This window comes from Anolis sagrei, chromosome 3 (assembly GCF_037176765.1).
Source record: "Anolis sagrei isolate rAnoSag1 chromosome 3, rAnoSag1.mat, whole genome shotgun sequence".
NCBI classification, from domain to species: Eukaryota; Metazoa; Chordata; class Lepidosauria; order Squamata; family Dactyloidae; genus Anolis; species Anolis sagrei.
The window spans coordinates 141,005,925-141,031,141 of record NC_090023.1 but is presented as its reverse complement, the minus strand read 5'-3'; the positions used below and the strand labels follow the sequence as shown (position 1 = coordinate 141,031,141).

General features: G+C 45.1%; 1 protein-coding gene across 1 annotated transcript in view; it reads right to left on the bottom strand.

Annotated features, from left to right (window-relative positions):
• CNMD (chondromodulin) overlaps positions 1-24,026 on the bottom strand; it is a 41,014-nt gene extending 16,988 nt beyond the window's left edge. The window contains exons 1-4 of the mRNA XM_060769375.2: positions 23,863-24,026; positions 12,711-12,851; positions 5,142-5,282; positions 1,877-1,990 (exon numbers count right to left, since the gene is read on the bottom strand). Coding sequence (XP_060625358.2) covers positions 1,877-1,990; positions 5,142-5,282; positions 12,711-12,851; positions 23,863-23,943 — 477 coding nt within the window. The 5' untranslated portion in view covers positions 23,944-24,026. The remainder of the gene's footprint in view (positions 1-1,876; positions 1,991-5,141; positions 5,283-12,710; positions 12,852-23,862) is intronic.
• Positions 24,027-25,217: the final 1,191 nt, after the last annotated feature.

Genomic DNA, 25,217 nt, shown 5'->3' with positions numbered 1-25,217 from the left:
AACAACCTGGCAAAATTTATCTATTTATCTATTTATCTATTTATTTATTTACCACATATATATATCGCCTTTCTCAGCCCGAAGGTGACTCAAGGCAGTTTACAGTCGGCAATCAATGCTCCCAACAACATAAAATCTAATTAAAAACATTAACATATAATATAAGCCATATAAAAACAGTAGAAACAATAAAACAATAAAAACACAAGTCCTCAGCGTCATTATTAAAATCATTTTCCAGTTGCATTGGCCAAACACTATCTAGAACTGTATTTCTCAACCTTCCTAATGCCACGACCCCTCAATACAGTTCCTCGTGTTGTGGTGACCCCCAACCATAAAATTATTTTCGTTGCTACTTCATAACTGTAATTTTGCTACTCTTATGAATTGTAATGTAATTATCTGATATGCAGGATGTATATTAATTCACTGGATGAAATTTGGCATAAGTACCCAACACACCCTAATTTGAATACTGGTGGGGTTTGGAGGTGGGGGTGGATTTGATTTTGTCCTTTGGGATTTATAGTTCACCTACAATCAAAGAGCATTATGAACTTCACCAACTATGGAATGAACCAGACTTGGCACACAGAACTCCCATGACCAACAGAAAATACTGGAATGATTTGGTGGCCATTGACCTTGAGTTTTGGAGTTGTAGTTCACTTGCATCCAGAGGGCACTGTGGACTCAAACAATGATGGATCTGGACCAAACTTGGCACGAATACTCGATATGCTCAAATGTGAACACTGGTGGAATTTGGAGAAAACAAACCTTGGCATTTGGGTATTTGGGCATTGTAGTTGCTGAGATTTATAGTTCACCTACAATCAAAGAGCATTCTGAACCTCATCAACGACGGAATTGGGCCAGACTTCCCACACAGAACCGCCATGACCAACAGAAAATACTGTGCTTTGTGATGGTCTTTGGTGACCCCTCTGATAGTGTTTTGGAAATAACGGAACTCCTTACCACCCTAAGGAGCCCTGACCCCCAGGTTGAGAAATGCGGACCTAGAAGAATCCTCCACCTTGTGCAACTGGACCTCACAACCTGAGGATGTCTGCCATAGATGCAGGTGAAACATCCGGAGAGAATGCTTCTAGAACATGACCATAGAGCCCAAAAAACCTACAACAACCCAGTTTAATTTATTATTTCCAAGCACTGACCTGTAATTTAAAACATTAGATGGTGGAGCAGAGGAGACTTGGGTTGGTCAAGTCCCAGATATTATCCCACTAAAGGTGAGTATATTATTGTATTTACTTCTAGTGAACATGGGCTCCTGAGCAAGTTGTTGCTGCTCGTGTGAAGCAGTTCTTACCACAGTTTCAGCCATAGTGGCAAGCTAAATAACATGTGCCATACACCAGTCAATTTGTCCAGGTGCCATTTTCAAAGTGCTATACCTTTAGCTATTTGACCTGGTAGTGTGACCCTGTCCAGTTCCCCAAGCTGCCAGGCAATAGCGATGAAGCAGAAAGAACCTCCCATAGATTTTTGCAATGACAGATGAGTACAAACCACTAGTAAATATCAGTACTGGAAACCGCTTGGCTGTTGCAGTCTTTCACTGCTTCCCTAACTTGGAATGAAGATCTACAGAGGAAAGCCTAGCCTGGAAAGCAGCAGAATTCAGCAGGAAAATAAAGAATATCACTTCAAAACACTCCACAATTGCTTTCAGGAGCTGCCCAGTGTTGCTTTGCTTCAAGCAGGTTCTGTAGGGAAGAAGAGACAACCCCCCCCCCCCCCCCACACACACACACATTTTATTTCTGTGCTCAAAACACTTCACACTTCGTGAATCTTTAAAGATAGTCATGCCTTGAGTTCTAGCATATTTTTGGCGGCTACCTACCAGATCAAAAGAAAGGCTCTCCTTTGTCATTGCGTTGACTTCAGGGAGGCGAGCTTTAGCTTGGGCTTTAATGTAGCATCTCTCTCCTCCAGCAAAACGGATTCCAGTTATGCCCTACAAAGCAAGACTGTGGTTATTATGATAAGAGTTGAAGTACCCCCCGACTTCCAAAACACAAAGGAGCTCTTTTAACACCGAAGTCGTGTGGAGTGGCTGATCTTATAGCTGTAGGCATACCGGGATAAAATGATGTTTTATGGATTTTTTTAAAAAAAGCAGGGGACTGATAAACAACTCTTTATAGTCTATTTTTGATTAAAAACATGCTCATCCAGGTGGAGCATGGTGTGCACACACAAATGCACATTTACAGAAACAGGGAGGAAACTCTTGCACACACAGCGTGACCTACTGGGCACGTACACATCAAGCAATGAAGAAACTGGAAAGTGAACATCTGAGAACTAATCCTTCAAAGGCTCTGGGAAATCATATTTACCAGGAGTCCCTTCACAAGAATAGCACTGTATTCCACTTAAACTGCCATGTTTCCATTTTATGCAAATCTGGAATTTGTAGTTTAGGGAGAGACATTTAGAATTCTTAGCCAGAGGATTGTTCTGGTGCCTTTAACCAAACTCTGCGATTCTGTAGGGTGTAGCCATGGCTGTTAAAGCGCAATGATAGCACTGCAACTGTGTAGCGTGAATGAGCCCCAGATACTAAATACTGCATTTCTATAGGGCAGGGGTCCTCAAACTAAGTTCCGGGGGCCGGATACGGCCCTCCAATGTAATTTACCCGGCCCTCACTCAGGTTCAACCTAAGTCTGAAATGACTTGAAAGCACACAACAACAACAACAACAACAATCCGATGTCATCAGCCAAAAGCAGGCCCACACTCCCCATTGAAATACTAATAAGTTTATATTTGTTTAAATTGTTCTTCATTTTAATTATTGTATTGTTTTTAAGTGTTTTTTGCACTTCAAATAAGATGATCCAGATGTCTGGCCAGTTCTGTAATGTGATGGCATTTATTGCTCTCAGGTTTAAAATGAAACATTTCCCCAGTTTGTGGAAGGAGCCAAAAGTACCCTTGTTAGGAAAAGCATTACCTTTTCCTCACTGAGTTTTTACTTTGCCAGAACTATTTCTATTATTATTATTATTATTATTATTATTATTATTATTATTCTGACACAAAAGCACAGTATGTCACAGCAAATGAGATTTATATGCTGGATTTCATATCACAAAATCACAAGTCGAACGCTTCCCAAGTGTCTAGGACTGTGTAATGTATTTTCGAATGATGCACGTAGATCCAAGTAAGGTGGCCTTTTGCAGTTGACAGATCGTGATTTTGTTGATGTTTATTGTTTCCAAATGCTGGCTGAGATCTTTTAGCAAGGCACCCAGTGCGCCAATGACCACTGGGACTACCTGTACTGGTTTATGCTAGAGCCTTTGCAGTTCGATTTTGAGGTCTTGATAGCGGCTGAGTTTTTCCTGTTGTTTTTCCTCAATGCGACTGTCACCTGGTATGGTGACATATTATTTGAAACACAACAAGATGAGTGCACAGCACACAAGATCACTCTGCTGGCTGATTATTATTACTGTTGTTGTTGTTATGCCATGTCTCCATGCTGTGCAATCCTGGGACTCATAGTTTTCCAAGGTCTATACCTTTCTCTTGGTGCATTTACAATATGGAATGAATGCCCTTGCACCCCATTTTAAATGCCATGGCTCCATGCTATGGAGTCCTTCTGGGAGTTACAGTTTCCATACCCTTCTCTGGGTGCATCTACACTGTGGAACAAATGCAGTTGGACCTTACTTTAAATATCATAGCTCCATACTATACAGCCCTGGGAGTTATAGTTTTCCAAGGTCCACACCTTTCTCTGTGGGGCAGCCGAGAGGGAGAGGGAGAGGGAGAGGGAGAGAGAGAGAGAGAGAGAGAGAGAGAGAGGGAGAGAGAATGCTCATCACCACTTTCTCTCTCTCCCTCCCGGCTTCCTTGCTTCTGGAATTGAAGACACATAACAGCTGTCATTTAAAAGAGAGGAGCCCCCCCCCCCCCAAGAACAGAGGGGAAGGATGGTGGGCAGTGCCTAGCGATTACAGCAAATCTACTGAAAGAATGCTGACTGCAACTAAGTAACACTGATACATTTAACAATGTGATGAAGGTAGGGAAATCATCTGTTTCATTTCAAAACTGAGCATGACTGAGCTCTACTCTACCAAACACTTCCCAGCTTCAATGTGATGAAGTCCTGAGATTGTTATTCCCAAAGCAGTACCCATAATCATAGTACTTTACAAGAGATGAACGTCTTATAGCATTCAGCATAAGAACAAGAAAGACAGGTAGCTTTATCAAAGACAGGACATGTACACTGGCCAATTAACGCGATAGAGTAAAAAAAGGTTTAATCTTTACACATAAAATACCCTTTTTATCTCTTCAGAGAAACAGTAAGATGTGGTAATTGTGAGACAGACACATCTTTTTGTGAGATTACCTGCTGACCTTCTGTCAGACATTACTGAAAAAACAGAAGCATTAAAATTGTATTCTGGGAATCCCTGGGACATTTTGAAGCTTACCTTCTCAGTGGGAAGAATAGTAAGAGAAAAGAAGTGTCTATGAAAGATAGTTTGCCAAATTTTCCCCAAAACATCCCATGCAATGAACAGTTGCAAAAAAGGGGTACTGAATGTGCACTATTCATGCGGAACAATAAAAGCTTGGCCAGTACGTGATGCGATTGGGGCATTTTCTATCTTGCAGAAGTGTCTGCAAGGCCAAACAAATATAGAGTTACCCATGAAGACATCTTAATAGAAGGAAACATCTTCTGATAGCTTAAAACACGGCAACAGACTATCCCAAAAGTGGACATAATAGCTTCTTTAAGTGGAAACTAGAGAGAAAAATGAAGTTATTAATGAAGCTCAACATATTTTGATAAGTCTTCTTCCTCAAAGGCGCGTGCATACCAATCGGAAATATCAAAAGCAGACTCATAAACAACAACTCGCTCTTTTATTCCTTTTGTAATAATATATTTCCCAAGTTCTCTTCATATTTCAAATTCCTCTCCAATGCACCTTTATCAAAACATGCTGGGTCTCATTAAATGGCTTCTTCTGCCACTGAGAGTTCTTCTAAAAAAATTGTGTACTAATGCATACTATTCCTGGGTAGTATGTCTTTGATTTAAATTAAACATAATCCACAATACTTACAATCTGAAAATCATGAACTTCAACAGCTTCTTCCCCACCGCTTCCAGTTTTAAAGGTCTCCAGGTTGTTCCCAGCATCTATTTCCATCAATCCTTCCTGAACGTTCCCATTAATACTCATTGTGTAGTGGACATTATAAACCTGGAAACAAAATAAAATCCTTTAAATGATGTTCAAATCAGCATAGCGCTACCGATATGTGTTTTTTTCCCCGTACAAGCTACAAAGAGGCTAACAGTGTCTCTTCCTGGATGATCAAAAGTGGTCTTGAGTGTCAGATGAGGGGACGCTGATCTACTTTTCGTGTCGATTTCAACAGCCATGCCGATGTCTTTCTGGGGCAGCTCTCAATTTGTTACTGGCCCAAGACATGTAATGGATGGATTCTTGGATTTTTATTCTTGATTGCATTAACGGAGTGTAACCGAGATATTGAACAGTTTCATTCACTTCCACTGCCATATTCACAGTTAAGATTTAGACTCTTAGAATTGTCAGTGAACTATTTCCTTGCAGATACAATTCCTCTGATGTCTTCCTAGCACTACAGTGGAAGTTAGAGCCTGTCCAGACAGGAGCTTTATTGCGGTATCTACTGCAATAAAGGAGGGTCTGTCCAGACAACGTTCTGTACAATCCCAAATTAATTCGATACAAACTAGGGAAATCCCCCCCCCCCACTCTCCTGGGGCATCATTTCTATGCACCGGAAGAGCTGGCCGAAGCCTGTAATGGAGGCCGGGTAAGTTTTCATTACTTTTCTAAGGGATCTGGAGGCTTCTTGGGAGAGGGGCAGGGCCTCCAGACGTTCTCCAGGGCTAGTCTCAGGAGAATGTATGGACACCCACCCCAGAAAACATGCGCTTTCTGTGGTGGGTGTGGACAGGCCTCCAGGAAAATCTGCATTTTTAAAACGCGTATTTTCCTGGGACAAAGGCCTGTCTAGATCCGCCTTAGTGGGACCTGTTTGTTTCTGAGCACCTTTGAATGCCTTCTTAGGCCCCATCTATGCTACAATAAAATCCATCTTCTGAATCCAGATTATCTGCTTGAACTAGATTACATGGCAGTGTAGACTTATATAATCCAGTTCAAGTCAGATAATCTGGATTTCAGAAACTGAATTCTGTGGCAGTGTAGATCCAGCCTTAGTAAGCATGGAAGGCAAATCCTAGATGTACTTTGGGATACAGAGATAACTCGGGAAGATGAATGATCAGCTCTTAGCACTTTCTGCAATGTAGAGGCTAAAAGATATACAAATATAGTTTGGTATAGGGTACTCTATAGTTTGTTTACATTACCAGTTCCTAAGAGCTGGTAAGCTGGCTGGGATTTCTGGCAGTTGAAGTCCAAAATACCTGGAGACCCAAAGGTTTACACCACTGGTTTGTGTGGTAACATTATATAAATTAATGCTGTATTAAAGGATTTTTTTGTGCCAGGAGAGACTTGAGAAACTGCAAGTCGTTTTTGGTGTGGGAGAATTAGCCGTCTGCAAGCATGTTGCCCAGGGGATGCCCAGATGTTTTTTCCATCCTGTGGGAGGCTTCCCGTATGTCCTCACATGGGAAGCTGGAGCTGACAGGTAGGAGCTCACCCCACTCCCCGGATTTGAACCACCAACCTTTTGGTCAGCAGTCCTGCCTGCATAAGGGTTTAACCCATTGCGCCACGGGGGCTCCTTATTACAAGGATGACCCCGTGTAAGACTTGGGCCCTTTTGCTCATATGTTCCTCCCTCTTCCCTATTCTTGAACAATATCCTTTGTTTTTGCTCTCATTTTTAATGAATGTCCAAGTGCACAAACTGCACTGAATCTTAATTAACCATGGATTCCAAAGCTGAGTTTTAATAAACGTTGTGATTATTAGTTAAGATTAACATTATTAAAGTTATTAAGATTAACTACAGTCTAGGGCCTGTATTTAGCACAAAACTGCTGTTAATGAGAAATGAATGTGGAAGCTTCCAAATTGATCTTTGCAGAGGAGGAAAGAAAAACCCAGAATATAAAAAAATGGAAACAAGAGAATGTACAAAAATAGTATAGACTTCCTACAAAAGAGATAAAACTTCAGTTCCTGAGTATACTAAAGCTATCAAATATTAGAGGAAATGGGGAAAACAAACAAAAACTAACAAATGTTCCTGGTCATAATAGTATACCATGATTACATTGTATTTGTGAGCACAATCTGTTACACTGTAAATCTTACTGTAACCTTGAAATTTGGTTGCTGTGAGTTTTCCGGGCTGTATGGCCATGTTCCGGTAGCATTCTCTCCTGACATTTTGCCCACATTTATGGAAGGCATCCTCAGAGGTTGAAAGGTCTGGTGGAAACTAGGCAAGTGAGGTTTATATATCTGTAGCATGTCCAGGGTGGGAGAAAGAACTCTTGTCTGCCTGAGGCAAGTGTGAATGTTGCAATTGGCCAGCTTGATTAGCATTGAATGGCCTTGCAGCTTCAAAGCCTGGCTGCTTCCTGCCTGGGGGAATCCTTTGTTGGGAGGTGTTAGATAGCCCTGATTGTTTCCTGTCTGGAATTCCCCTGTTTTTGAGTGTTGCTTTTTATTTACTGTCCTGATTTTGGAGGGTTTTTTTAATATTGGTAGTCAGATTTTGTAAATTTTCATGGGTTCCTCCTTTCTGTTGAACTTGTCCACATGCTTGTGGATTTCAATGGCTTCTCTGTGTAGTCTGACATGTTGGTTGTGAGAGTGGTCCAGCATTTCTGTGTTCTCAAATAATATGCTGTGTCCAGGTTGGTTCATCAGGTGCTCTGCTATGGCTGACAAAACCTATGTGACAAAACCTACACATCACAGGCAAAAAGGTTTGGGAACCCACTGCACACCCACCTGTGTGTATGTGCAGAAGTCCAATTTTGAATATGTTTTTCATTTTATGACTAGTAGCACCTTCTATCATGCTTTGACTATAAAACAGGCAGGAGGGAAGAAATTTCCATCCTGGAATGGGCGGAAAATAAAATGCCTGAATAATTTGGCAAATCCCCAAGAATAAATCTTTAGTCGGCTTGTGTTTCCTGTTCAACCTTTTCTGGCTGAATTATAAATGAAACTTGACAGAATAAGGGAAGGCTTATTTTGCGTTCAAAATGGAAACATTTGGACCGTCAGCGTTTACACACACTGTTTAGTATTTAATGCTTTACTTTAGGAGTAGTCACAATCCAAGATTCATTAAATACATCACAGAAACGTCTTTTGTGCTCTGGATTGCATCCTTCTCAGAGAAACACACGGCTGAATTATGAGAGCCAAGTCTGAAGAAGCCGCATGATCCAGCAGCTTAGATGCAGCTGAGCAGGTTAAATCTGAAATATTCCAAACCTGCCCACATGGGTAGTTGAGATAGTGACACTTTTGCTTTCTACACAAACTTCTATACAAACTTTGTTTAATGCACAAAAATATTACAAAATATTGTGTATCAAATCACCTTCAAACTCGCAATATAAGGTATGTAAGGAAAAAGGTAAAGGTTTTCCCCTGAGTCATTAAGTCCAGTCATATCTGACACCAGGAGGCTGGTGCTCATCTCCATTTCTAAGCTGAAGAGCCGGCATTGTCCGTAGACACCTCCATGCAGTCATATGGCCGGCATGACTGCATGGAGCACTGTTACCTTCCCGCCAGAGCGGTACCTATTGATCTACTCACATTTGACCTCCTAGGTTGGAAGAAGCTGGAGCTGACAGCGGAAGCTCACGCCACTCCCTGGATTCGAACCTGCAACCTTTCGGTCAACAAGTTTAGCAGCTTAGCGGTTTAACCCACTGCACCACTGCACGTCCATATAAGGTATATATGAAACATAAATGAATTTCATATAAAGGCTTGGATCCCATCTCCAGGATCTCATTACACACACACACAGACACATGCAAATTCAGGTATTCCAAACCCTGGAAAAAGAAATCTGTAATCCAACACATGCCTGATCCCAAGCATTTAGATAAAGATACTCAAGTTGTGCTAGAAGGATTCAGAAATGTTGTAATGATTACTTTTCCATCCAGCATACCTTCTTTATTTCTATCAATTGCATTAGTTTCAATTACTAGATGCATCCTTTAATGGTTTTCTTTTCCTTCTTCTTTTATAAGGACTCAAGGAATCTCACTTTCTTCTAGATTCAGTTTGACTACAAATGGTTACACTCTTCACATCGAAAAGAGGACACCACTGTGTCTAAAAATAGCATTCTAGAGTAGTGGCAAGCCCACGCATGATGCTACTCATTATATCAGCTTCCATCTTAAGTTTATGTACTGACAATTTCGGGTCATATGCCTACAAAGCAGGACTGAGGAACTTGTGGCTTTCTAGTTGGGTCATAAATGTGATCATTAGCTATGTATGTTGGCTATGTATGTTGGCTAAAGCTGAGAGCAACTTCATCTAGATCAGGTATGGACAAACCCAGGCCCGGGGGCCAGATGTGGCCCCTTTGGCTCTTTTTTCAGGTCCTTCTCTCTCTCACTTTCCTATCCTTCCTTTTTTTCTTTCCTTCCTCCTTCTCTCCTTCCCTCACCTCCTTCTTTCTCCTTCCCTCCTTCCTTCCCTTCTACCCTTTCATCCTTCCTTTCTTCCCTCTTTTCTCCCTCCTTTCCCCTCTCTCTTTTTCCTTCCTTGCTTCCTTGCTTGCTTTTAGTCTTTCCTTCTTTCTCTCTTTCCTTCCACCTTTCCTCCCCTCCTTCCTTCCTTCTTTCTCCTTCCTTCCATTCCACCCTTTCAACCTCCCTTCTCTCTTTCCTTCCTCCTTCTCCCTTTCTCTTTCTCCTTCCTTCCTTCCTTCCTTCCCTCCTTCCTTCCTTCCTTTTTTGTCTTTCCTTCCTTTTCTCTTTTCTCCTTCCCTCCTTCTCTCCCTCCATTCTCTTCCACCCTATCTTCCATCCATCCTTCTCTTTTCCCCTTCCTTCCTTCCTTCCTTCCTTCCTTCCTTCCTTCCTTCTCTTTTCCTTCCTCCTTTCCTCCTGGGGGATGTTTAGCTGGCAGAAGAGAAGCTAGAGAGGGCACATGAGAACCATGTTTTAAGATTTCAAAGGGTGTCCCACTGAGGAGGAGGAGGAGGGGGAAAACTCAATTTCTACTGCTCTAGAGACCAGGACACAAGGGAACAATGGGATCAAATGGCAGGGAAAGAGATTTGACTGAAAAGATTAGGAAGAACTTCATAAGAGTAAGAGCTGTTGGTGAATGGCATAGTTTGCCTTGGAGTCGGGTGGAGTTTCCTTCTCGGGTGGCTTTTCCGCAGTGCCTGTGTATTGGGAGTGCTTTGATTGTGCCTTCCTGCATGGAAGGGTTGGACTGGATGGCTCTTGGGAGTCTCTTCCAGCTCTAGGATTCTAGGATTATATATCAGGAGTAGGCAACATAGGGTGTAATGGATACACCTTTTCTCTCCCATCTACCATTTCATCCTGACCAAGGTAAATCCTTTTGGGATCCAAACGTTTCCTGTCTTTCCTTCAATTTCAGCCTCCAAAAGAGAAGAGGAAAGGGAGGAGAGGCCAGGGAGGGGACTTGGGGAGAACCCCCTCTCTCCCAGCCCACCCACCCACCCCACTCCGGTCTGCCATGCGGCCCCCAAGTTAGAAGGTTTGCCCATGCCTTATCTAGACAGTCACACTTTTCCATCCCTGACATAAGAAAAATATTTTGTAGCTCAGAGTGTATCACATGATCTCATACAGTTCTTCCATGGAAAAATGTATGTAGAACCATACTTTCCAGGTTTATTTATTTACGATATTTATAACCCACCTTTCTCAACCTTATGGCAAGTCAAGACAGGTTACAGGTTGGCACAATTTGATGCCATACATGCATAAAAGTGCAATTAAAAGCCATCAACAATATAAAAACATATATAAAAACCATTAAAACATCTAATCATTGGTGTCATCTTGTTCAAAATGTTTCCAGTAACATCATCTAGCCATTCCATGTTCATCAATTCATAGTTCCGTGTTATCTATTAAGTTTAGTTTTTACAGAATGAATATAGTTCTGATCTCAACATGTGTTTTCTTTAGTTATATGACTACATAAGTAGTCAAATTACTTTCCACCACTTACAGGTGAATTAAAATTATACTTTTCTGGAAATCAATATAGCAATTAAAAAGGGTGTTAAGGGCCATTGAGATAAAGGATATTTTAAAAAATCAAGACAAAAAAAATCAGGAGACAGGGGGCCCTTCTACACTATCCTTATATCCTATGATCTGATCCCAGATTATCTGTTTATCCCAGATTATATGGCAGTGGAGACACATAATCCAGTTCAAAGGAGATAACATGGTATCAGATCCTGGGATATAAGGACAGTGTAGAAGGGGCCAGAGAGCGGAAAGAATAAAAGTCAAGGTTTGTTCACACTATCTAATTGTAGCCTTATATTCCACTTTTATCACCAGGGCAACAGTGTATGGGGTCCTGGCATTCAGAGTTTAGGAAGAACTCTAATGGCTCATAAGACAATGTTACCATGGCAGTTAAAGTGGAATATAGTGCTAAAATGAGGTAGTGTGAAAGGGCTCCTGAAGGGGAATGAACCAAACCAGTAGGGAACCAAGCGAAGGCAAGAGAAGGAGTCAAACCTATCAATGGAGAACATTTGGGTATACAGGACACTTGTAATTCCAATGTAGCACAACAGAACATAGAAAGAAATACCCTGTTGGGGCAAAACAGAGTGTAACTGCCAAATAAACAAACTGAATCCAAGAGACAGACTCCTGAAAGAGTGTTTAGGCCTCTATGAGTAGCTTCAAAGATGGTTGACAGTAGAAGACAATATGTGGACACATACAAAGGCAAGCACAACATTTTCTTGCCTGAAAAGAATGAACAAACATTCATGTCTCCAAAATCAATGGATACAGTATTGCAGTGCCACTGACACCTGGGCCATAAAATGCCACAAGGGTCTCCCTTGAGTTTAGAGATAAAAATACAATAAATTAATATTATATGATATTAATGCAATATTAAATTGGTAAAATATTAATATTTAATATCACTTTTATGAAATGTATTAAAAGTCCTATTAAATATTAAATTAAATTAAAGGATTATTAGTTATATAATTAACTGAACAATTAAGAATTTGTTGCTCTTTTGGGATGTCTGGGACAGCTATTTTACTCTTCCTATGGCCCCTCCACACAGCCAATATTCTGATATTAAGGCAAAAATCCCACATTATCTGCTTTGAACTGGGTTATCTGAGTTCACACTCACATATATTCCAGTTCAAAATGGATAATATGGGATTTTATTCAGCTGTGGCCCTAATGAAAAGTCTTTTGAAAAGAAAAAAAACATGCCAATTATTGGGAAAATATCTCCTATTGCTGAAGAAACAGCTGCTAGACTATAGAATTATATGGTTGAAACAACAGTTTCAGATGAAATAGTGCTCTTCTCGCCACCTCTAATACTGACCTTAGATTCTACAATTCAATTAAAGTGTTTCAAATACATCCCTGCCAGAAAGAACATCAAGCCTAAAGGAAGTATTTGGCTCCTTACCTCTTTGTCATTCCCCTTCCAATAGTAAAAGGCTCCAATAGCTCCAAAGAGGATGAGGATGGCTCCTCCAATGAGCACGATAGCCCCGATCCTAAGAAGCCGTCCTGTGCTAGAGGGCTTTGCTATCACAGCTGAATATGCCTGTAAACAAGGGAAGGACAGGTTAAGGTGGTAGAAAGGGGTGGCGAGAGGAAATAATAGTAATAGTAGTAGTAATAATAATAATAATAATAATAATACACTTTATTTATATTCCGCTTTATCTCCCTGGAGGGACTCAAAGTGGATTACAGTATACACATATAAGGCAAACATTCAATACTTCCGGTTCCGGTATGGCGGAAAGCAACAAAGATCTGAGCTGCGCCTGCCGAGATTTATAATCCAAGGAAATCTAAGGTGATCCGACTTAGGACTCCCTGCAAAATCCAAGTCGAGGGTCCGGAGCAACCAGAGATCTTGGAAAGAGGTTTGGAGGACCTGATTAACCCAGGAGAAAAGGGAAAAGGGTAGCGAAGGAGGGGGAGACGAGGTAGAGCGCCGCCATAACATCGAGGCCGGCTCCCTCAATCCAAGAGCCGCTCCGCCCTCTACCTAAGAGCTTGCTCTGCCCCCAAGAACCCTAACCCTAAAGAACATTAAGAACTTACCTGGGCACCTATCTGTGTCTTGGGCCCTCGGGCCCCGGCTGGTTGCTGTGGGTTTGGGTGCTCCGGGGCAGCCGCCTCCCCCGCTACCGAGGGGAGCCTGTCTGGGCCTGTCTGGGCCTGTCGCTGGGCCGGAGCCCAGGGGCGGAGCGGGGAGAGGAGAGGCAGAGCGCTGAGGCTGCCTCCATCCGCGGCCTTGCAGAAGCGCTCCCTTTCAGTAGCCAAGCCACGCTTTGGGTGACCGCCCGTGCAGCCATTAGGACCGCCGGGGGACCGCCGGGAGACAAGGCGGCCGTTTCCACCGCCGCCGCGAGATTGCCCCGCCGCGAGACCGCCCCGACGCCATCGTTACGGCCTTGGCTGACGCCGTTCCATCCACGGCCAGGAGAGAGCGTTTCCCCTCGGCAGCCAGAGCCGCTGCCCGCCCGGCCGCCGGAGTTGTTGGAGCCGCCTGGGAGGAGGAGCTGCCGCCCTGCTGCCTCCATAAGACCGCGCCGCCGGCATTGCGGCCCGCTGCCGAGGCAGCTGTTGGAGTCAAAAGGGAGCTTGGAGAGGAGTGGCAGTGCCCCAACTGCGTTTTCCATCTGAATGGCCATCTGAATTTCCATCTGGGTTCCGGCGTTCCTTCCTGCGACTGGGCTAAGTCCGCCACGCATTCCTCCATTCTGGTGCCTCCTCCACGCCTCCCCCTCCGCGCTCCATCTCTAGTAGAGGTGGAGGCCAGCACTCCCCCCTCTGTGCCCCCAATCCATCTTGCTGGGCCTGTGCTATGTGGTGTCAATTTCTAACATCAAATTGACACCATTTTAACATCAAACTGACACCAATTTGACAACACCATAGCCGCGGACGCACAGGACCTAACAGCCACCGGAAGATACGTCCGCCTCATGACCCAACGTTTTGCGGTTTTACCATCAGTGCCTTAGACTTAAGATCCAGCTCAAGATCTAGCTAATTGTTCCACACTGCCCCCTCAGGCGGAGCCGAGTGGTGCAAGTTATATCACCTTGCAGATCTTGGAATATTGTGCTGACAGCCAGTGGAAACACAGTTATCGTCTTTATTGTACCATCTCAGTTGCTAACATCTCCATCATTTCTTCTGGACAGCCGAGAAGATCTGGGGACCTGACCATTGGCTGCCGGCTTGCTTTCCACGGGGCCAAGAAGCTGGGCTCCCATGATTTGAATTGACTGCCCTGATTGAATGATCTGGACCTATCCTCAGAGACATTAACTTTGAACTATAGAACTGGCTCCTGCACTAAGGCACTTTAGCCCGAGCACTTTATAGTCCTTCTTTAATTTTTTAATCTGCCAGAGTCCGCGTCATCAACTTGACTGGTCTAAATTATAGTATCTATGATCCAATTATTACTGTAACTATAGCACTTTGTAACAATTGCACTGCCCTGCACTGTCACTTTAGTATTAACCACACATACTGTTAACTAGTTGCACTTTATGCCTTATGTCACCACCTATGCCAATCATGCTGCTTTGACAACTTATCAACTACTTATACTAGTGCACTTTACGATCCTTTGGCATAGGGAAAGGAACAGGATGTATTAAGGGGCGGGAAGGCCAGGACCTAGCTATGTGCAACCATAATAACAATATTTGTTATCAAATGCTGACAGTCGGATTAACAACAGAGGAGAATGAAGGGAACTTCCCCGGGGGCGGTGATTCCATGGGTGGGGGGGCCGCCATAGAGGTGGTGACAGGTAGAGGGAGATACGGGAAAGGGAGAACAAATGATCTATTTCGGCCCAAAATTTATAACAATAAATTGGTGAACCTAAGCAATCCCAGACAGAAACAAATTCGGCCCAAAATTCACAACAGAATATTGGCAATTCCAAAGATCACTCAATTTACATCTCAACAACTCATTCGGCCCGAAAGTAACAATGACTCATTGACAATTCCAAAATATTCTCCTGACAAGATACAACTGAGGTGCCAGGTTGGTGGCCCCTCCAGGCTAAAGGTGGTGCTGTTCAATGCCAGGTCGGTAAATGGGAAAACCTCCATTATTCAAGATCTAATTCTGGAGGAACAAGCTGACCTGGCTTGTATAACGGAGACCTGGCTGGACGAGGGGGGAGGGGTAAATCTCTCCCAACTTTGTCCACCGGGTTACTCCGTTCAGCACCAACCGAGGCTTGGAGGGCGGGGAGGCGGAGTCGCAGTGGTCTATAAGGTTTGTATTCCCCTGATCAGGTGCCCCATCCCACAATCATCTTCTTTTGAGTGTGCCGGCTTTAGGATAGGTGACCGGGACAGGATAGGGATTCTGTTGGTGTACCGACCACCCCGCTGCACAACAGTCTCCTTACCTGAGCTAGCGGGGGTGGTCTCGGACTGGGCATTGAGCTTCCAACGACTTATAGTCTTGGGGGACTTCAATGTCCAGGCCGAGACCTCTCTTACGGGCGTAGCTCAGGACTTCATGGCCACCATGGCAACCATGGGCCTGTCCCAATTAGTATCTGGTCCCACCCATAGTGCCGGTCACACACTGGATTTGGTCTTTTCTCAAGGATGGGGTGAAAGTGACGGTGTGGAGGAGCTGACCATCGCCCCATTGTCATGGACCGATCACCACCTGATTAGGTTTAGACTTGCTGCGCCTCCTAACCTCCGCAGGGGTGGTGGACCAATTAAAATGGTCCGCCCCAGGAGGCTTATGGAGCCAAAAGGCTTCCTGACGGCTCTTGGGGAATTCTCCACCTTCTTGGCTGGCGACTCTGTCGATGTCTTGGTCTCTCGCTGGGATAGGGAAATGAACAGGGCAATCGACACAATCGCTCCGGAACGCCCCCTCTCGAGTAACCGAGCTAAACCAGACCCTTGGTTTACCGAGGAGCTGGCAGCGATGAAGCGAAAGAAGAGGAGGCTAGAGTGCGTGTGGCGCCGGAACCCCACCAACCCTGCCCAAACACACCTGAATGCCTTCCTAAGGTCCTATGGTGTGGCAATCGCGGCGGCACAGAAAACATTTCTTGCCGCCAACATTGCATCGGCGAAGAACCGTCCAGCTGAGCTGTTCCGAGTTGTCAGGGGTCTGTTAAATCCGCCGAAAAGCGAGGCCCCTGATAACTCGGTAGCTCGCTGTGAAGCATTTGCTCGATTCTTCGCGGATAAAATTGGGCGGATTCGGTCGGGCTTTGACGACACATTAACGGCAGTCTCTGGGGATGTGGCGAGAGCATCTGCTTGTCCAGTTTTGTTGGATTCATTTCAATTGGTTCAGCTTGAGGATGTGGACAGGATCCTTGGAGAGGTACGACCCACCACATGCATCCTAGACCCCTGCCCTTCCTGGCTGATTAAGGAAGCCAGAGGGGGTTTGGCAGGGTGGGTGAAGGTGATGGTTAATACCTCCTTACAGAAAGGAGAGTTTCCAGCGAGCTTAAAACAAGCTATTATAAAACCGCTGTTGAAGAAACCATCACTGGACCCCACCCAATTCGACAACTATCGGCCAGTTTCCAATCTCCCCTACTTGGGCAAAGTCATGGAACGTGTGGTGGCGACACAACTCCAGGGGTTTCTGGTAGACACTGATTATCTAGATCCGGCACAGTCTGGCTTTAGGCCGGGACATGGTACTGAGACAGCCTTGGTCGCCTTGGTAGATGATCTGCGCAGGGAACTAGACAGGGGGAGTGTGTCCCTGTTAGTTCTGCTGGACCTCTCAGCGGCCTTCGATACCGTCGATCACGGTATCCTTCTGGGACGCCTCATGGATATGGGGCTCGGGGGCACTGCTCTGCGGTGGCTCCGATCCTTCCTTGAGGGTCGGTCTCAGAAGGTGTCGTTGGGTGACACCTGTTCGGCCCCACAACCGTTGTTGTGTGGAGTCCCACAGGGTTCAATTCTGTCCCCGATGTTATTTAACATCTACATGAAGCCGCTGGGAGAGATCATTCGGAGTTTCGGAATGAGATGTTATCTCTACGCAGATGATGTCCAAATCTGTCACTCCTTTCCACCTGTCACTAAGGAGGCTGTCCAGACTTTGAATCGGTGCTTGGCTGCTGTGTCGGACTGGATGAGAGCTAACAAATTGAAGTTGAATCCAGACAAGACAGAGGTCCTACTGGTCAGTCGTAAGGCCGAACAGGGTATAGGGTTACAGCCTGTGTTAGATGGGGTTACACTCCCCCTGAAGACGCAGGTTCGCAGCTTGGGAGTGATCCTGGATTCACCGCTGAGCCTGGAACCCCAGGTCTCAGCGGTGGCCGGGAGAGCTTTCGCACAATTAAAACTTGTGCGCCAGCTGCGCCCGTACCTTGGGAAGTCTGATCTGGCCACGGTGGTCCACGCTCTTGTCACATCCCGGCTGGATTACTGCAACGCACTCTACGTGGGGTTGCCCTTGAAGACTGCTCGGAAACTTCAACTAGTCCAACGGGAGGCAGCCAGATTGCTCACCGGAGCGGCATATAGGGAGCACACCACCCCCCTGTTATGCCAGCTCCACTGGCTGCCGATCCAATTCCGAGCACAATTCAAGGTGCTGGTTTTGACCTATAAAATCCTATACGGTTCCGGCCCAGTGTACTTGTCCGAACGGATCTCCTTCTACACACCACCTCGGAGTTTAAGATCCTCTGGGGGGGCCCTGCTCTCGACCCCGCCTTTATCGCAAGTGAGACTGGCGGGGACGAGGAGCAGGGCCTTCTCAGTGGTGGCCCCTCGCCTGTGGAACTCACTCCCCGGGGAGATTAGAACAGCGCCCTCCCTTCTCTCATTCAGGAAACAGTTGAAAACTTGGATGTGGGACCAGGCTTTCGGAAACTCTGGCAGCTAAAAAGAAGGACCATAATGAAGGGCAAATATTGTAGGAACCTATCCTAACCTATTGGACCTATGGAACGCGAAACACCGACCATGAGATTGTTTACTGTTGTGCTATGGTGCTATATATATACTGTTGTTTTTAATCTGTTAATTATTAATTACTGTTTTATATTTGTATGTATTTTTATAAGGGCATCGAATTGTGCCGTCTGTGTAAGCCGCCCTGAGTCCCCCCTCGGGGGTGAGAAGGGCGGGGTATAAGTAACAGAAATAAATAAATAAATAAATACCTATTACACAGTGAACAGCAACGACATACAATACATAGACAAAGGTAAAGGTCATCCCCTTTCATCTCCAGTGTCTGGAGGCAATACTCAACTTCGGCCATGGGGAGGTGCTCTTGTTCCATTTTCCCATGGTGGACAAAGCTGGGAGAGATTAATCCTCCCAGCCTCATCCAACCAGACCTTGAACGGGTGCTTGGCTGCTGTGTCGGACTGGATGAGGGCTAGCAAATTGAAATTGAATCCAGACAAGACAGAGGTCTTCCTGGTCAGTCAAAAGACCAAACAGGGCATAGGGTTACAGCCTGTGTTGGAGGGGGTTACACTCCCCCTGAAGATGCAGGCTCGCAGCTTGGGAGTGATCCTGGACTCATCGCTGAGCCTGGAACCTCAGGTTTCGGCAGTGGCCAGGGGAGTTTTTGCACAGTTAAAACTCATGCACCAGCTGCGCCCATACCTTGGAAAATTTGATCTGGCCATGGGGGTTCACGCTCTGGTTACACCCCGAATAGATTACTGCAACGCGCTCTACATAGGGCTGCCTTTGAAGATGTTCGGAAACTTCAGTTAGTTCAATGGGCGCCTGCCAGATTACTAACTGGGGCGGCATACAGGGAGCATACCACCCCCACCCCCCGTTATGCCAACTCCACTGGCTGCCAGTCCATCTCCAAGCCCAATTCAAAGTGCTGGTTTTGACCTATAATCTCTATACGGTTTGGGCCCAGCTTACTTGTCCGAACACATCTGCCCCTACGTCCCACCTCGCACTTTAAGATCTTCTGGGGAGGCCCTGCTCTCACTCCGGTCAACAGTGCAAATGTGGCTGGTGGGGACGAGGAGCAGGGCCTTCTTGGCTGTGCCCCCCCACCTATGGAACACACTCCTAAAGGAGGTAAGATCTGCTCCCTCACTCCTGACCTTTAGAAAAAAAAATTCTGGAAACAGGCCTTCGGACAATAGATGTATGCAGCTTTTAGTGGAATGGCTGGAACGGCGACTCGACTGATGAGATTATTTTATGGTTTGATATTTGATGATGTACTGTTTTTAATATGATTTATGTTTAAAGTGTGGTTTTACTGTTGTAGTTGTAAGGCATTGAATTTTTTTCCATTATCTATGTGTAAACCGCTTTGAGTACCCCTAGGGGTGAGAAAAGCGATATATAAATGCTGTAAATAAATAAAATAAATAAATAATGCCAAAGGAGCCTGTTGTCTGTAGACATCTCTGATCGTACTGTTAGCATGTCTCCATGTGGCATCCTTTTCCTTCCTGCTGAGACGGCACCTATTGATCTACTCTCATTGCATGCTTTTGAGCTGATAGGTTGGTAGAAGCTAGGACTAACTTGCGGCTTCGAACTACTGACCCTTTGGTAGGCAGATTTCCTGTAGCTAGTGGTTTAACCCACTGCACTACTGCAGCCCCTTAAGAAGCCCTGGTCTAAATCATCCAGGGGCAGATCTGGTGCTCACTACTCCATATCGGCCCCAGGATGTGAACAGTGTAGAATCATACTAAGCTTGCAAAAATTGTTTTCTGGACAATGACTCCAAGGATCTCAGAGTGAGCTGGTAGAATATGGGCACTGTGGTCCAAATATAAACAAAAGAAGAAAAAAAGGAAAGAAAAAAAGAAAAGAAAAGCAGAACTTCCCAAAGTTGAGCTAGAATCCATGGTATCATGGGATCAAATCCCCAGTGACTCTTCCTGTTGCACCCCAGACCTGGAGGAATAATCCAAAGCAGGTTTAGTAGCAGGTGATATCCTCACAGGAACCCAAATGTCTCATGAAAGTCCAAAGATCACATAGTCCAGGAATAGCAAAAAGTCTCAAATGTAGCATTAATCAATAATCAACAGATTCCCTAGAAAACTTGAGCAAGAATCATGAAACAAGATTATAAAAATCTTCAAAAATACTTAAAAAATACTTAAATTGAAGAGCAGGGCTTGACTTGACACAGGAACTCAGGCCTAGGTTCTTTCTCAAACACCAACGTTGCCTGAACTGAAGGAGGGTAAGTAACTGGCTGCTAAGAAATAGACATAAAGTCATGGTGTTTCCCACAGACCTTCTCTATCTGTTTCCCACACAACCGTGCTGCTCTACAGAGCTGGCTCTCTGACCTAATCTGCAAGCAAAGATCCTTGCTCAGCCTTGTACCGCCAGATGTTTTCTCATGAGAACTTTCTGTTAATTCATCTTCACTCAACCCCTTATCTAAGAATGCTGCTTCTGACTCCTGTTACTGACCTTGGAGCTCATCCACCCTGTCTGAGACAATTAAATTCTCTTGGTCTGCATCGCTATCTGAAACAATTTCATTCCCTTGGCCCGTATCACTTTGAATCCCAGGAAAGCCCACAATCTAATTCATCAGGAGACCCATTGCCCCCTGGCTGTTGTGATTGCTGAGCTACAACATTTCCTTTCACAGGAGGTGTTTTATCCCTGCATTTCTCTCCATGCTTGTAAGAGAGGAGTTGCTTGTTCCTTTCCCTTCACTTACTAACCCACGGAAGCCAAAAAGCCTTTGCCAGGACTATTTACAGTGGAGATACATTCCTTTCTGCACCTTGTTCCAAGTAGGGCTGCCAGGTAAAAACCTCAAGAGGCACTGGGCAGTCACAGCATTTGCCATTAGGCACAGCCCCATGGCTTGAATGTTGGGTTCAAATCTCACTGAAACCATGCAAACGTCCTAGGTAGCTTTGGAGACAGCTAGCCAAGACAAATAACCACAATTTCTATTGGCCAACACAACTTTAAGCTATGTTTACTCAGAAGTCAGTCTCATTGCATTGAGGCTTTTGCAAAAGTGCTATCACAAACTATCCCAGCAATATAGGTGAAACTTTAAGGCTTGAGAATGCAGGAGACACAAATGAGGATGATGGATACCAGAGGGCTGCTTTCTTTAAAAGGAGAGTCTTGGACTGTTTGTATTGTGGAGTCCCAGGTGGTGCGGTGGGTTAAATCCTTGTGCCAGCAGGACTGAAGACTGGGGAAATTTGGGGAAAGCGTGGACAAGCTCCTTCTGTCAGCTCCAGTTCCCCATGTGGGGACATGAGAGAAGCCTCCCACAAGGATGGTAAACATCAGAATATTCCAGGTAACCAATTTAGATTGCACAGCACATTTATCCCTGCCACAGATCATGTGGGTATTAGAGCTTTTGAGAAAGTGGTATGTGACGAGATTTTTACCAAACGTATATCCAACAGAGTTAGGTACAGTACCAATTTCTCCAAAACATCAAAACATCCAGGTGTTCCCTGGCCAACGTCCTTGCAGATAGCCAATTTTCTCACACCAGAAGTGACTTGCAGTTTTTCAAGTTGCTCCTGACACGAAAAAAAAAAATCATCAAGTGCCACCTGAGCTGAATCTGACTGTGGCGGTATGCTCTCTCAAAGCACTCTGACCCAAGATTTTCTTCCAGAGAGTGTTCTTTATGTCCACTAATATCTCCTGCACAATCGAGAACTTTCCTTGATCTGGCTACCAGAACAAGATACCCTTTTGGGCGGAGGTAATGTGTGTTCCTTGCTTAAGAAAATCCTATGAGATCCATGGGGTCCCCGTAAGTCGACAGGTTAGCTTGGAGGCACGGACAAACATACAATGAGATTTTAGGAATAGATCATATATCTGCATCTTAAAGTTCTGGTGTCAAGCCACGTTTACCACTGTTCCATGGCCAAGTTCCAGAAGCATTCTCTCCTGACGTTTCACCCACATCTATGACAGGCATCCTCGGAGACTGTGAGGTTTGTTGAAGACTAGGCAAGTGGGGCTTACAAATTTGTGGAATGTCCCCGGTGGGACAAAGAACTCTTGTCTGTTTGAGGTAAACACTAATCAAGGAACATGAAAGGCACTGCAGACTAACTCATCCTGAGAAGTCAGCCATAGCAGAGCACCTGATGAACCAACCTGGACACAGCACATTATTTGAAAACACAGAATTGCTGGCGCACTCAAACAACTACCATGTCAGACTACACAGAAAAGCCATTGAAATCCACAAGCATGTGGACAATTTCAACAGAAAGGAGGAAATTATGAAAATTAACGCAATCTGGCTACCAGTATTTTTTAAAAAAACTATAAAATCAGGACAGTAAATAAAGAACAACACTCCAAAACAGGGGAATTCCAGACAAGAAACAATCGGGGCCAGTTAACACCTCCCAACAAAGGATTCCCCCAGGCAGGAAGCAGCTAAGCTTTGAAGCTGCAAGGCTATTCAGTGCTAATGAAGGTGACAAATGCAACATTCATACTTTCCTCAAGCAAACAAGTTCTTTCTCCCACCCGGATCATTCCACAAATATATAAACCTCACTTGCCTAGTTTCCAACAGACCTCTCAACCTCTGAGGATGCCTGTCATAGATGTGGGCGAAACTTCGGGAGGGAATGCTTCTGGGACATGGCCATACAGCCCGGAAAAGTCAAAGAAATCCTGGTGTCATCCATTCTCTTCTCAGACAGTTTTATGGAGAACCAGGAAGGGAGAGAGTGGATCTGGGTTTCCTTCTCCTTTTTGCTCAGTTTGGAAAATCCAAGAATCAGAGCCCAAGCAGGCTGTGAGATGCCCCTAAGACTGAATCTACACTGCCATATAATGCAGGTTGAAAACCCAGTGATTCTGGCCATGAAAGCCTTCGACAACACACTGACACCAGGATGTTTGCCACACTCAGGTTGCATCTGCACTGTCGAATGAATGCAGTTTGACACCCCTTGGACCACCATGGCTCAGGGCATGCAAGGAAGCTGTAGTTTGGGAGGCTCCAGCACTCTTGGGTAAAGAAGGCTAAAAACCTTGCAAAACTACAGCTCCAATGATTGCACATCACTGAGCCAGGGCAGTTACAGAGGTGTTGAACCACCTTCATTCTACAGTGACAGTGTAGATGCACCCACCAGGATTTGAACCTCCCACTCAGCCTTCTGTGTGTCAAGTTTGGTTCAATTCCATTGTTGATGGAGTTCAGAATGCTCTTTGATTGTAGATGAACTATAAATCCCAAATGGCAAAATCAATCTCTCCAACCCCACCACTATTCAGATTTGGTCATATCGGGTATTTGTGCCAAATTTTGTCCAGTGAAAGAAAATACATCCTGCATATGAGATATTTACATTATGATTCATAACAGTAGCAAAATTACAGTTATGAAGTAGCAACGAAAATACTTTTACGGTTGGGGGTCACCACAACATGGGGAACTGTATTAAGGGGTGGCGGCATGAGGAAGGTTGAGAACCACTGCCCTAGAGAGAAGAAGCAGCCCAGAAAGTGGGGAAGAGGGGGCCCTTTCTTTCTGTATCCTTTCCCCTTCTTTGAAAAAGTAGGCTCTGTCAATGGAGAGGGGCTACTCACAGGAGGCCTGGGGGCTTTCTCCACGTCCTCCGGCCCCGAGGAGGAGGCGATGGGCACCTTTTCCAGCTCCTTCTGGGCCATCTTTCCAGCTCCAAGTCCGCCTCCGGCCGGCTTCTCCCCCTGCGGCTCCTGCAGCCCCGACGGGACGCGCAGAGAAGGAAGGAGGGAGGGAGGGAGGGAGAGCAAGGGGGAAAGAGGGGAGGCCCTAACCGGCTACGAGACGATGGAGACAAGGCAGCCCTTTCAGTGAGGACCGTTTGCCTCTTGCTTTGCCAAAAAGGGAGCGAAGCAGGACTGCTCCATCTCTGGTGCAGAAAAGAAGGGTCTCTGGGGTTAGATTCCTTTGCAACAAAGCGCCAGGACCCCAAATAGTAGGAATCAGGGCCACATCTTGAGGATGAGCTCGCAGGCCCCTGCCTTCAAGCTGATCTGAACACGCAGCAGGGAGTTCCGCAGTTCCTGCGAGCATAGACTTTCAAGATGAAAAGTGGACTGTGGCTCCAGCAGCAGCTTCAATTCAGAGACTTTCCTTTTTCCTGCTAGATTCCCCCTGCTTCATTGTAACAATTTCCCAATATTTATTCATCGTGTCAGGAGCAAACCAAACAGTTGTATTGCGTTTTTTAACAAACAAACAAACAAAGCACAAAGTTTGCAAGCTTGGTAGTTGATTAAATGCCCTTTGACCAGTAGCTGGCCACTTGGAGTGCCTCTGGCATTGCCGCAAGGAGGTCCTCCATTGTGCATGTGGCGGGGCTCAGGTTGCATTGCAGTAGGTGGTCTGTGGTTTGCTCTTCTCCACACTCGCATGTCGTGGATTCCACTTTGTAGCCCCATTTTTTAAGGTTGGCTCTGCACCTTGTGGTGCCAGAGCGCAGTCTGTTCAGGGTTCAGCGCCTTCCAAGTCGCCCAGATTTCTGTGTGCCCAGTGGGGAGTCTCTCATTTGGTATCATCCATTGAATATCAAGCAAAAAGTTAGAAACAATATCATACGAAAGCTGACTGGCACAACCTGGGGATCACAACCAGACACAGTGAAGACATCTGCCTTTGTGCTATGCTACTCTGCTGCTGAGTATGCATGCCCAGTGTGGAACATATCTCACCACACTAAAACAGTAGATGTGGCTCTTAATGAAACATGCGGCATCATCACAGGGTGTCTGCGCCCTACACCACTGGAGAAACTACACTGTCTAGCCGGTATTGCACCACCTGACATCTGCTGGGAAGTAGCAGCCAATAGTGAAAGGACCAAGGCAGTGACATCTCCAGCTCATCCCTTGTTTGGATATCAGCCAGCACGTCAATGACTTAAATCAAGAAATAGTTTTCTAAGATCTAAAGAGACACT